At 41.9% G+C, this 13,547-nt stretch overlaps 1 protein-coding gene across 1 annotated transcript; it reads right to left on the bottom strand.

Moving 5' to 3' along the window:
- Positions 1-470: 470 nt before the first annotated feature.
- Positions 471-12,925, bottom strand: STEEP1 (STING1 ER exit protein 1). The gene is made up of 7 exons (XM_055564385.1): positions 12,720-12,925; positions 11,105-11,222; positions 5,621-5,662; positions 3,801-3,939; positions 3,193-3,282; positions 2,498-2,590; positions 471-919 (listed from the first exon to the last, which is right to left on the bottom strand). Exons 1-7 carry the CDS (start codon positions 12,841-12,843, stop codon positions 857-859), a joined length of 669 nt encoding a protein of 222 aa, XP_055420360.1. The 5' UTR covers positions 12,844-12,925; the 3' UTR covers positions 471-856.
- Between the last annotated feature and the right edge of the window lie 622 nt (positions 12,926-13,547).

Genomic DNA, 13,547 nt, shown 5'->3' on the forward strand with positions numbered 1-13,547 from the left:
CCTTCACAAACAGCAAATGTGAAACAAAAGAGTCAACAGATAACTTTTATTTATCTCAGTTATCATTTCTTACTCTATCACGTCTCCCTCCCACATGTCCACACAAGGAAGCAACATTCTCAGCTACTTGACAGGATGGTAGCTCCCTTGGGTTGCATACCCAGATCCCATTTTCATTCAGATCAGAGGTATCTTGCCCCCTTACTGGAATCTGACTTTTCCCTCTGTTAGTACAATGTCTGATGAGGGTTGGCTTGCCTGTAGTTTTAATATTTGAGGTAAAGGGAACTTAATGCAGATTCTGGCTTGTTATGGATTTTCTCAGACAGTGGAGAGATTCAAACCCTAGCCAATACCTGCCAGTCTAAGAACAAAGACAGAGCCACGTAAAAGGATCTGGCCTGCTGTAACTTTAAATACATCTCATGCAGCTTTTTTCTATGACACATCACAATATATTTTTTTCAAAAATCTTTAAACATTTTATTAACTTTGAAGAAGGAATAAGAACAGCTCCTTTAGAAACTAGAGAAACACAAGCATTGATCTATTCATAGAGCTTCTTCTACACAGATGAAGAAGTTTACATCAAATGAACAAAAAATAGAACAGAAGACATAAATACAGAAGACTGAGAAAAATCTGTCTCTATAAATCAGGTCAGATGGACTCAAAGACCTCACTGAATGTAGGATAATCACTGGGAAGCCACGTAAAGCTTTCTGCTGGAGCATAAAAGTAGAATAAGTCCATGTAGTCAAGAAAACACTCTTCTTCATCCTGATCGTAGATGCTTGCCTCCAGCCTGGGTCCACAGAAAGGTCCTGATTATTATTTTTTTTTTTTTTGGTCCTGATTATTTGAACTGGTTGTCAATCAAGGTTCCCTTCATTTTTGCTTTCTTGGCTTCCAGTTCAGCCTGGAAAAGGAAAAAAGTTTATGTCTGGATACATGACATGAAATTCTGACTTTCCTGCCTTATTCTAACTTCCCCAACACTATCCCCTCATGCTCATTTAGTATACAAACTAGAACCATGTATCTAAAATCATGATGGACTTCTCTGGAGGTCCAGTGGCTAAAACTCCACACTCCCAATGCAGAAGGCCTGGGTTCGATCCCTGATCGGGGAAAAAACTAGATCCCACATGCCACAGCTAAGACCCAGTGCAGCCAAATAAATAAGTATTTTTTTAAATAAAAAAATTGTGATGAATAGCAACTGTTTTCCAATCTTTCTGATGTTATGATACACATAGACGATGATAACATCATGTCTATGTCATCATGTCTACATGTATGGTAAAATGGGGTAAACACACAGGGCTGTGGTCAAAGGCAATCAGTGTAAGGATTACACAGCTCCAGGATCCCTGAAGAGCTGGGGGAATCAATATTATGACATACCAGTATCCTGTTCTTAGCAGAACAGGAGGAATAACCCTGTTCCATAACAGTGCTACTTAAAAGTTACAAAGTCCATAAACTGTTTGTTATCAGTCCACAAAGATACAAATAATAATTGACAGTAAACATTTAGAAACTTTTGTAGCAATTTGACTTCCCAAGTGGCGCTAGTGGTAAAGAATCTGCCTGCCAATGCAGGAGACAAGGTTTGATCCCTGAGTCATGAAGATCCCCTGAAAGAGGGCATGACAACCTACTCCAGGATTGTTGCCTGGAGGATCCCATAGACAGAGGAGCCTGGCAGGCTAAGGTCCATAGGGTCGCAGAGAGTCAGACATGACTGAAGCGACTTAGCATGTACACCCGCATAGCAATTTGACAGAGTAATAAAATAATTTCATAAAAAGAACTAAGGCAAATTCCTTTTTATGACATTTTATAAATTAAAAACCTGCTCTTGACAAATTTTTTAAAAAGAAGATGCACTGGCCCTTCACTTCAGAAAATCTATAAGCATGGCTCTCTCTAGATCACTATGGCAAGGTCAAGCGGCTCTCAAGACCCACTACCTGTGTCACCAAAAATATCCTCTACAGAGACATCAATGCCAGGATGTCTTATTTAAAAAAACATCATACGTATATTATTATCAGGAAAACAGAAATGTAGGCTCCATCACACAAAGACGGGCGTGCTCAACAAAGAGCCCAGACAGTGGTGGTGGGAGCAGTGCTTTAAGCAGCCGTGAAAAGTCCCAATCCTGGCCCCCAAGTGTAGCCTCACTGTACACCCCCATCCTGGGGGAGTGCCCATGCACCCTGAGCTTGGACTCCTGAGCCTGGACCACAAGTAGCAGATTAAATGATCATTCTGGTTGGGCTGGCTAACCAGAACTATCATTGGGGGTTGGGATCCTGCTCACTATCACAGAGCAGGGTATGTACGGATAGCCACACGCAGGGTTAGACACCTGGCAGCCAGCTACACCATATCCCCTAAAGACTTCCTAAAGGGTTCCCCCGCCCACCTGAGGGTCTTTCAGATGGAGGAACTGAACAGTTCAGGCCAGTGCCTGCCCCCCGCCACTCACCAGCTCCTGCAGGCGCCTCTTGCTCATGCCTTTGCGCTCCAGCTGCTTTTCAATCACCTTGGCATTCTGTGCATACGAGTCAGCAACTTCTCTCTGAGGGAAGAATGAAGCATCCTCAGGCCAGCAGTCTCACCCAAGAGGAGTAACAGAGACCTCAGGAGAAGTTTATACTCCTCGGGTTACAAAATCACTACCGAAGTGGCCGAATTCGGCTCCCTTTCCACTCTTCAGCTTTTCAGTAATCTCCAGGAGTCAGGTTTCAACTGAAACCATGTTTAAATAACAGATAACATCTCTGTGTAAACATCATTATACTGAAGTACCATAAAGGGAATTGCTTCTCCTGCTAAGGACAGATGCCCATACTGTCCGATCTGGACTGAAAGGGACCGGAAATCCTTGAGCCTAGTAGGTTTTCAACTGAAGAGGGATGCGCCCCCTAAGGCCTCTCAAAAAACAGTATGAAAAAAATTACTGATTTAGTCCAACTCCCTGTGCCTCATCCTACAGATGTCCCTGAAACAGATTTCCCTGAAATCCAGGGAAACAGTAACTAGCCACTGTCACAGTGTTCCTTAGTAGCTAGAGCGAGGTCTACAAGGGAAGTTTCTAACTGTTCTGCTATTCAATGGTCTAGTTTGAGAGTCTCCCTTCATCCCCTCCCATCCAACTCCCCTGAGGGCAAAAGCACTTACAGCCTCAATCTCTTCTTCTTCTTCATCAATAGTAGACACAGTCACAGAGCTGAACTTGCCCATGTCTTTAGTCCGCTTGGTCATCATCACCTGGAGGTGCAGGAAGAGGAACCAGTCTAGTTCACCTCTCTGAGCCATGTGTGCTCGAGTGTGTATGAGTGTGAGTGTGCAAGTGCCCAAGCCTGGGTGTTGGGGGCAGGGGAGGGATTCTTGGGGAAATATTCACCTCTTTGGGACAGGCTGGCCTATCTAAAAGTGCCCATCTTTTAATCTGCCCTGTCATTTTCTAATATTTGACATCAAGGGTTTTCAAAATATATTTAAAGATTAACTTTCTGCATTCCATTTCTAATTGCTCACACTGGAAAAAGAAGAAATTTCAAAGGAAGTACATGTGAATAAAAGCCATACAATTTCCAACTTTACTCATAAAGCAGACTGTAGGAAAGAAAAAAGAACACATGGTAGGTGTTAAAATTTTGTAACACCTGCTTATACAAAAATGGCATCCTCTTAATAAAGAGAGCATACTCATGCACCATAATCTAAAATTTTAGGACTACATCTGTAGCTCCATTAACCCATCTGTCTCCTTCAGTGATAATTACCTTCTTGGGAGGCTCTTGTTTCTGAGTGTATATGTTCGTTTTCCCAAAACCCTGGCCAAACTTGACCACTGCTCCATCCACAATGAAGGTCACAGGAGCATTCTTGGGCTGGGACTGGTAGAAGAGCGGCAGCCCACACCTACAAATAGCAGAGTGAATCTCGGGCAGGCCTCAGGATCCAAACCCCCCAAAACACTGCTTCGTAAAGTGGGCTCAGACTCTGCAACTATGTGTGTTTGTGGCATCAACTAATGATCAGCTCTTCCCGATGTTCCCCCAAAAACTACTTGATAAGAATCACAGAGGGCACTTGTTACAACTGCCAATCAGATTCCGAGGTCCCGCCCCCAGGGGATCCTGACTGAGCTACTCTGGGGGCTGAGGCCTGCAAATCTCTTTTAGCATCCCATGCAGTTCTGATCATTAGAAACACTAATGGCAAACACTGGCTCTTGCTGCTGATTGCTTTCCAGTCAAAACTGCTGCCATTCTTCCCAGAAGTCTGGGGAACTAGTGTGGGTTCTGTCTTGTTCTGTTTTAGCAGGGTCAAGAAGCAGCACAAAGGCTCCACTGTGGCTGGTCCACCAACTAAGTTCTGAGCAATCAGAACTAAGTTCACAGCATATTTTCTGTGGTTGGTCAATTCTACTCTACTTTTTCAGCTAAATGAAGTAGACCCACACCCATAAGATATGATTAAATTCATCCAACAAATCTAATGTGGCTGTAAACTAAAACGTCCTCGTAGCCAGTTCCCTGCTTTAATTCTCCTAGTCTGAGTCTTCTGAGAGCCAAGTTCAGTTCAGTTCATTCAGTCGTGTCCGACTCTTTGCAACCCCATGAACCGCAGCACGCCAGGCCTCCCTGTCCATCACCAACTCCTGGAGTTCACCCAAACTCATGTCCATTGAGTCGGTGATCCAAGAGTGAACTGTAATTACATCAAGATTAAACTTGTTAAAGTTTAATATTCTCACTGCTGACAACCTAAAGCTGGAAATCATATGTATCTTTAAATAATACTCTCTAAAGTTCTTGGGTCTGTGGTCCTGTAATAGACTTTATAGACAGGTTTGGATTACATTACACAATGTTAGACTGAGCAACTCCACTCCAAGAGAAAATACATGTTCCCACAAGATTTATACTGGAATGTTCATAGCAGCTTTATTTGTAATAGCCAAAGACATTAACAACTCAAATGACCTTCAATGGGTCAATGGTTAAATGAACTGTGGTGCGATGGAATACTACTCAGTGATAAATAGGAACAAATTACTGTTACACATAACTTGGATGAACCCCCAAAGGATCATGCTACATGAAAGAAACCAGATGAAAGAGATACACATTGTATGTAGCAGAACACACACTGCAGAGTTTATGTCACATTTTAGAATAGGTAAAACCACAGCAGCAGAAGGTAGGCCAGTGCTGGCCAGGGGAAGGGGGACTAACTGCAAAGGAGCCCTGGAAATGTACTGTGTCACAGGAGGGGTGATGTTAAGTGGCTGTATGCTTTTGTCAATACCCATCAAACTGTCCACTTAAGAAGGCAAATTTTATTATATATAAGTTACACCTCAATTAAAAAATAATACTATGTTTCAAAACCCATTTTTTGTAGCCAGTTGGTCAGAGATGTAATTTGGCCAACTGCAGCTCTTCAAGAAGCCTACCTGCATAACTGAAGTCTGAAGGCAGGTTACAATTATAAGGATAAAGATATAACAGAGAATTGTCTCCAAATGATGCTTTTCCTAACACATCATTACCTCCACTTTCTTATGCTCGGGGAAACCCACACTGTTAATACTTACTTTGCACATTTTTTCCTGTACTGTCGTTCAATGCCTTCAGGTCTGCACAGAAAATGGAAGTTAAAAAAGATACGAACAAATCTCATAATCTACCAACCTCACTTGCTCATTTCCTCAAATGTTAAAATGGCTTTTCAAAAGCTTTCCTTTCCTAGATCAGCTGTTGATTTACACATGTATTTATTTTAAAGCACTTCTTCCATCCACAGGCACCCTCCTGACAGACGAGGCAGTGTGGTAGTAGTTACAGTCACAGAAGCAGTTAGGTTCACAGTAACAAACACACCAACAATAACAACAGTGGTAATCACCTGTATAGCTTTTATTATGTACCAGGAGCTGTTCTAAAGTGTACGTGTATTAAACTCTTTAATCCTTACAACCACCCTATGAGGTAGGTCATGTTATCATTCCCATTCTACAGATGAGGGTGAAGAAGCACAAAGCAGTTACACAGTTTGCCCAAGGTCACAGAGCTAGGAAGTAGAATAGGTTGAACTCAAGCCCTAGGTTGAACTAAGGTGGTCAAGCTCAACAGCCCACACAACATTGCCTTAGATAATCAACTGGGAGGTAAAGGCTCTTCCATTCATCCAGTTGCTTCATAGAAACCTGAGACTCATCTTTGTCTTCTCTTTCCCTCATCTCCCACAATCTACTTCATCCACAAATCCTGTGGATTTTAGCTCCAAAAAAGGTCTTGAACTTACTTTTCTCCACCCTCCTGCCACCATCTCAGCCCAGTCCACTAGTATCTCTTCCCCAGATTATTGTCCCAGCTACCCCCCAATCTCCTCCCTTCCCCTTCCTGTTTCAACTTTTTAAATAAGCAGTATGTGCAGATGGTATAGAAAAGAGTATAAAGTGAAAGGTAAGTATCCTCTCCACTCATCTTCCACACGCCCGGTTCCCTCCCCCAGCCCCAGAGGCAAATACTGTTACTGGCAAATACTGTTCCTCCCTTCCTCCCAGAGTTGATAACACAGCAAAGTTTTCTCTTCCTTTTTAGACAAATGTAGCCCACCTGTTCACTTACAGTGAAACAGCCTCTCTGTTCACTTAAAAATATATCTTGGTTAAAAAAATATGTGATCCTTCCCAATCAGTTGAAAAAGAATTGCCTCATTGTTTATAAGGGCTCCATTCTATCTATTTGTATGAATGAACCAAAATGTCTTACCTGCTGGGTAAATCCTCTGAGTGTATCCACTTCAGATTTTGATAGATAACAGCCAAATTACTCTGCACAGAAGCTGAACCACTGTATACCCCACCACCAACGTGAGACTTCCCGTTTCCCTACAGTCTTACCAACACAGTATGTTATTAAAATATATGATGACCAATCTGGCATGTGAAATATGAGATCTCAAAATTTGCATTTCTTTTTTTTAAAGAGTGAAGTTAGGCATCTTTTCATATATTTAATAGACATTTGTATTTTCTTTTTTTTTTTTGATGAACAGTCAGTCTATTTTTGACCTATTGAGTTGTCATTTTATTCTATTTTATTCTTATTGTTTTGTGTTGTGTTCTGACGGAGCTGTGCAGCACGTGGGATTTTATTTCCCCATCAGGGATCAAACCTGCACCCCCCTACAGTGGAACCATGGAGTCTTAACCACTGGACCACCAGGGAAGTCCATCTCTTTATTTTATATTAAGGAAACTTGCAAATGTTAAGGGTTCTTGCAAATATCTCTTCTCCAGCTGGACATGTGTCTTTGACTTTTCCCCCCATGTGGAAATTTTAGACTTTTGTGTGATCAAATCAATCGTGTATATGATACTTAGTTAGGACTTCACCACTCTAAGTTCATAAAAATAAAAATTCTGAGCACTTATTCTAGAACCTGCTTCCATTACTATCTCATTCTTAATCATTCTCCAAAGAGAGTCAAGAATGGCTTCCCAGGACAGCTAGAATAAAACACAAACTCCTCACCGTGGCCTTCTAGGCACTGGCTGGGCAGAGAATCCGGCCCGGCCTCATCTCCTACTTTCCTCCCCGCTCACTGTGACCTCTCCACACCAGCCTTCCTCTGTTCTTGGAATAAACAAGTGCTTTCCCATCTCTGATCTTTCACACGCACTCTTCTCTCTGCCTGGAATGCACTTCTCACCTGTTGCATTCTCATCTTTTTTGGTGTCAGTTCAAATACCACCTAGTTATAACAGCCTTCCCTGAACACCTTTTTGAAGAGGTTCTCATGTGATCCTGGATGAGCCCTTTGTTTCATTCGTATGACTTTCCATATCATAATTACTTTAGTTTTTTGTCATCCCACTAGACCGTAAGATCCATGAGATCAGAGATCAGCAGAGACCATGCCTGTCTGTCTCACACTCTATTCCCAGAGCTAAGCACAGTACTGCAATAAATACTGACTAAATGAATTCTTAAAAGAATTTAAGTTTAGCGAGGAAAATTATAACCACAGAGGTAAGTTCTTAGATGGAGGAAAGTGAACAGGCTGACAGGAACACAGAGGTGGCAGCACCAAATCTGTCTGAGGCAGTTATGGAAGGCTTCGTGAGGTGATGTCAGCAGTCCTGATAGAAAAATGGGATTTCAAGCAGAGGGGCAACTCTGTGCAAAAGGTAAAACAGCAGAGCATATTCAGAGAATTACAAATAGTCTAATGTTCTTGGGCCCTAAAAAAATCAAGGGAGTACTACTGATCTGGTAAGACATTAAAAAAAAAAAGATTTTAAGATTATACTATGAATAACTCTACACCAACAAACTAGATAATCTAGATGAAAAGGACAAATTCCAGGAATGATAGAATGACACAAACTACCAAAATTCACTGGAAAAAGAAAATCTGACTAGACTATGACAAGTATAAAGAGACTGATTTAGTAATCAAAAAACTTTGCACAAAGAAAAGCCCAGGACCAGTGGCTTCACTGGGGAATTCCTCCAAAAGTTCAAAGAAGAATTAATACCAATGCTTCACAAATGTTTCGGAAGAGGAAGAAACACTTCCCAATTCATCCTGTGAGGCCAGTATTACCTGAACGTCAGACAAAACTATCACAAGAACAACAAAAACAACAAACTAGAGATCAACGTTGCTTAAAATTATACAGACAAAAATCCTCAAAAAAAAAAAAAAAAAAAAAGCAAAAACCGAATCAAGCAGCATATAAAGGATTGTACCACATGGCCAAGCAGAATTTATCCCAGGAATGCAAGATTGGTGCAACATACAAAAAAATCATCAATGTGATACACTATAATAACAGAATAAAAGAGAAAAAACACATGATCATCTTAGATGCAAAAAAAGCATTTGACAAAATTCAAAGCCCCTTCAATATGTTAGAAATAGAAGGCAACCTCCTCCACCTTATAAAAGGCATCTATGAAAAATTCCTATCTACTAAGCCACATAAATGAACATCATATTCACTGGTAAACGACAAACCTTTCCTCTAAGATCAGTAGACAATTCCAGTTACAACAGCATCAAAAAGAATACAATACTTAGGAGTAAACTGAACAAAAAAGTGCACAACCTGTGCACTGAAAACTACAGAACATCACTGAAAGAAATTAAAGAGCTAAGTAAATGGAATGATGTTCCATGTTCACAGACTGAACACTTAATGTTGTTAAAATGGGAATACTTTCCAATGAATCTACAACTTCAACATAATCCCTAGCAAAATCCCAGTTGGCTCTTTTTTGGCAGAAATTGACAAGCTGATCCTAAAATTCACATGGAATTGTAAAGAATCCAGAATAGCCAAAAAACAATCTTGAAGAACAACAAAGTTGGTAGACTCACACTTAATTTCAAAACTTAATACCAAGACACCATAATCAAGACAGGGTGGTAGTGGATGTGGAAAGTGACAGGTTGCAGGGCACGTGTTAGGCAGACTGCCATATTTTCAGTAACCAGGGCTCCCACATTCAGCTGGCTAAAGAGGAAGGGTACGATCAGACTGAAATTTCACCCTGGCTAGGAAGGGAGCATGCTCAAGTGGGCCCTTGGAAAGACTGTTCATGATTAGAGCAAGAACTACGTCAACCAAGGGGGAAGTCTACCATGCCTTGTTGGTAAACTCTGAGAACTCTGGCCCAAGAGAGGCACTTGGCCAGAGACCACTGGCCTGGGCAATACCGGGCACTAAGGCTGGACCCAAAGCTGGCTCACTCCCAGGATCAGGCTGATTGGATTCCAGAGTTGCCACTGCAGTCTGGGGCCACCCAGTTTTCTGGCCTAGAGGTGAGGGCATCTGCCTTATAGTGCCACAGGGGCCTGTGGCTTAGTTGTGTTGTTAGATTACTGTCTGTATTAACTAATATAATGCATGTAATAAATATTTCAATAATCCTAAAGACAGTCAGTTAATAATTTTCAAAATCAGAAACCCAAATAAAGGTTAACCGAGAGAGAAAACGCACAAGAGAATGAATTTGCTTTAGACAGAGCATGTTATTTATAATCTTCCCCAGTGTTACCTGGGGGGGCCTTCTTTTGTGAATTTCATATGTTTTATAATCTGCACCCTCCATTTGTATTTTGTATATAACCGGTTTTCTCTTCAACTGCATAAATCTAGCCTGATTTGGCACTGAATGTTGCCTAGCAATAGTTTCTAACTCTTTTCATCAGTGTGGGCTGATAACAGTTCGGTTTCTTAAATACACATAGCTAGATGTCCGCTGGTAGTTTTTTCTGGTTCAACACTAGAATATAAGCTCTGTAAGGGCAGGGTTCTTTGCTTGTTTACTGGATGTAGTGTATTGCCTATAGATAAGATCCAAACTTGTCTACTTTAGCATTTTATTCTGTCCCTACTCCAGGCTCCATGAACCCCTTCTGGTAAAGTAACCTGGGCTCTAGCCACAAGGGACTATTTAAATTTCCCAAGCACACCGTATTTGATGCTTTTAATGCTTCCATAGTCCTTCCACCGGGAATGTTCCTCATCTACTTGGTGAAATCCTAGTTCAAGGCCAAAAACAAACGCCACCACCTTTTGGTGTCTTTCCTGACCACCAGGCAGGCAAGATGACCTGCTCCTGTCTGTTTTCCCACAGCCTTCTGTTCACACCAGTATTTTATCATATAACAATTGGTAGTCCATTCCCTTGTTGAGCTATGAGCTCTTTAATGGTAAGGACGGTGCCTTACTCATCTTTGCAGATCCAGTCCTTAACGCAGTGTGCCCTGGTGTGCTCCAAGAGATTACAAGTTGAATAAACTCATTTTACTTGAAAAACCCCCAAATTACAGCTATCAAATGACAATAGAATCACATTTCACCATTTCACCATAGCACAATAAAAACAAGTGCACAATAAAAACATGTATTCTGTATTAAGAGAAGTTGAGAACCACCACAAATGTCAAAGTATTGGGCCCCAAATACATGACCTGTTCGATACTAGATGGGGTATTTATACTTCTCAGAACTAGACTCCAACACAAGCAGAAAATCCTAGACAGAACATCAACGTCTTACCTCCGAAGATATATAGTCTCCTCATCTTCGGTGTTACAAAACTTGTGGGCGTGTTTGGCACCATCAATCACACGGGACCGGTCCCGGGGCCTCATGGGCAACTTCTCTAACTGACAGTCTAAAGGAATGAAGAAAGATTTGGTCACAAGAGTCACTGAAAAATTCCCTGAGGCAATCAGAACTTTTCAGGGGAGGCCCTTTGCACTGTAATTTTTACTACAATTATCACATTTATGGAAGGCTATTATTAAATTTTCCAACAAAAAATGACTTGGTGTCAGAAGACCTGGATTTTAGCTCCTGCTGTGATACTGGTGATCTTCGGCAAACCTCTTCCTCTCTGGGAGTCTTTCCCCTTATTTGATTATATTACCTCAAAAGTCCTTCCCAGCACTGCCTTTCAAGTTTTCTATGGGTCTTTCTGTTCCTGGTACATATGCTTAGGAAAGGAGGGGCTTGGACTAGAGTGGTAGAAATGGAGGTGGTAAGTAGTAGTCCGATTCTGGACAGCTTTTCAAGGAAGCACGTGAAGAATGTACTGATGGGCTGAACGCAGAAGTCAAGAAAGATTCTGAGATACTGGGTGAATAGTGGTACCACTGATGTGATAGGGAAGTCTGAGAGGACCAGTGGAGAGCAGAAAGTAGGGGATCAAGAAGTTAATTTTGAACACGGTCTCTTTTTAAAATTTTTATTTAAGTATAGTTGATTTACAGTGTTGTGAGAACATGGTCTCTTTTGAGAGGCCTATTAAACATTCAAGTGGAGATGCTGAATAGGCTGAAGTTTAAGAGGTGCAGGTTAAAGAGGAACATTTGAGAGTCATCAGCATACAGATGGTATTTAAAGCTTGGGAATGGTTGAGAGCACCTAAGGAGTGAGTACAGATTGAGAACAGGTAAGAGGAATGAGCCACAGGGCCGTGCAATGCCTGAACGTTTGAGACAGAAAAGAGGAGCCAGACACTGAGAAGTGTGAAAATCGAGGTAGGAGGAAAATCAGTAGAGTGCAGAGTCTTGGATGCAAATGAAAATGTTGCAAGAAAGACGGACTGATCATCTCTGTAAAATGCTACTAAGAGGGGGATTTAAATGGGCATTGATAATTGAGCATTGAAACAGGTAACACGTTCGTTAGTACTTTGACAAATAACGTTTATATGGTTAAGTGAAAAAGTGAGGGCAAGAAGGTATGGGAAATGATGCAGAGACAGCCCACAGACGCAATTCTTTTTAGAAATTTTGCTATAAAAAACGCAAAGAAATGAGGTTATAGCTCGAGGAAAACGTAGGCTCAATGGGGAGGAGTTCTTTTCACTTGATAAAAGCTATTACAAAATCCTTGTACCGGGCAGAAAAGTCACAAAGTTTCTAGAGGCAGAGAGGGAGAATAGGGAGTATATTTTTTCTAAAGGAGGAATTTCCTTTTGAAGGCGGTCTGCATACAGAATTACAAGATGAAGCACAATACAGAAAAGCTCCCTGGAGTGAGGCGGCGATGGGTACGGAGGATTTTAATGGAAGGGAAAATCTTCAAAGAGACGCGGCTCTCAGATCACAGCCAGGGGAAATCCGCCCTCGAGAACCCGAAGTTGCACTCCTTGCAGACTACTCACCCAGCACCAGGACCATCTGGCCGCACAAACAGTAGTAGACGTGAAGGGGCTTCTCGCCGTCGTCATATTCCTCCCGGTCCCGGGTGTCAGAGCATACGACGGACCGGGACACTACTTTAGGCATACTTCAGAGCAGCAGCCAGGAAACGCTAAGCCAAAATTAAGGGTCGCGCAAAAGTGACGTCACACACGCGTCGCAGCTCTCGCTAACGCAAAAGTTGGTCACGTGTCAATGGTAGTCACGTGAACTTCCGGGCCTTACCATTAGTCTAAGATCCACGGGGGGGTTCCAGGTGTCTACCAGAACCTCCTTTGCCTTGACCTAAGTTCTGGGGGGGGAGCTTCCCTGGTGGCTCACTTGGGACACTCTTAATCATTTAAATTATTAATTTATATTACTATACACATTACATATGCATATACATATATGTAACTAGAAATAAAAAAGGGCTATTTACACATATGCATAATACATATTTTAAATGTGCCTCTAAATGTGATTTGATTGGCCATCTAAAGGAGCTCAGTTCTGGGTGTTCATTGGAGGGATTGATGTTGAAGCTGAGACTCCAATACTTTGGCCACCTGATGCGGAGAGCTGACTCATTTGAAAAGACCCTGATGCTGGGAAAGATTGAGGGCAGGAGGAGAAGGGGACGACAGAGGATGAGATGGTTGGATGGCATCACCGACTCAATGGACATGGGTTTGGGTGGACTCCGGCAGTTGGTGCTAGACAGGGAGGCCTGGCGTGCTTCGGTTCATGGGGTTGCAAAGATTTGGACACGACTGAGCAACTGAACTGAACTGACTGATTCAGGATGAGTA

Source organism: Bubalus kerabau, chromosome X (assembly GCF_029407905.1).
Source record: "Bubalus kerabau isolate K-KA32 ecotype Philippines breed swamp buffalo chromosome X, PCC_UOA_SB_1v2, whole genome shotgun sequence".
Taxonomy (NCBI): Eukaryota; Metazoa; Chordata; class Mammalia; order Artiodactyla; family Bovidae; genus Bubalus; species Bubalus kerabau.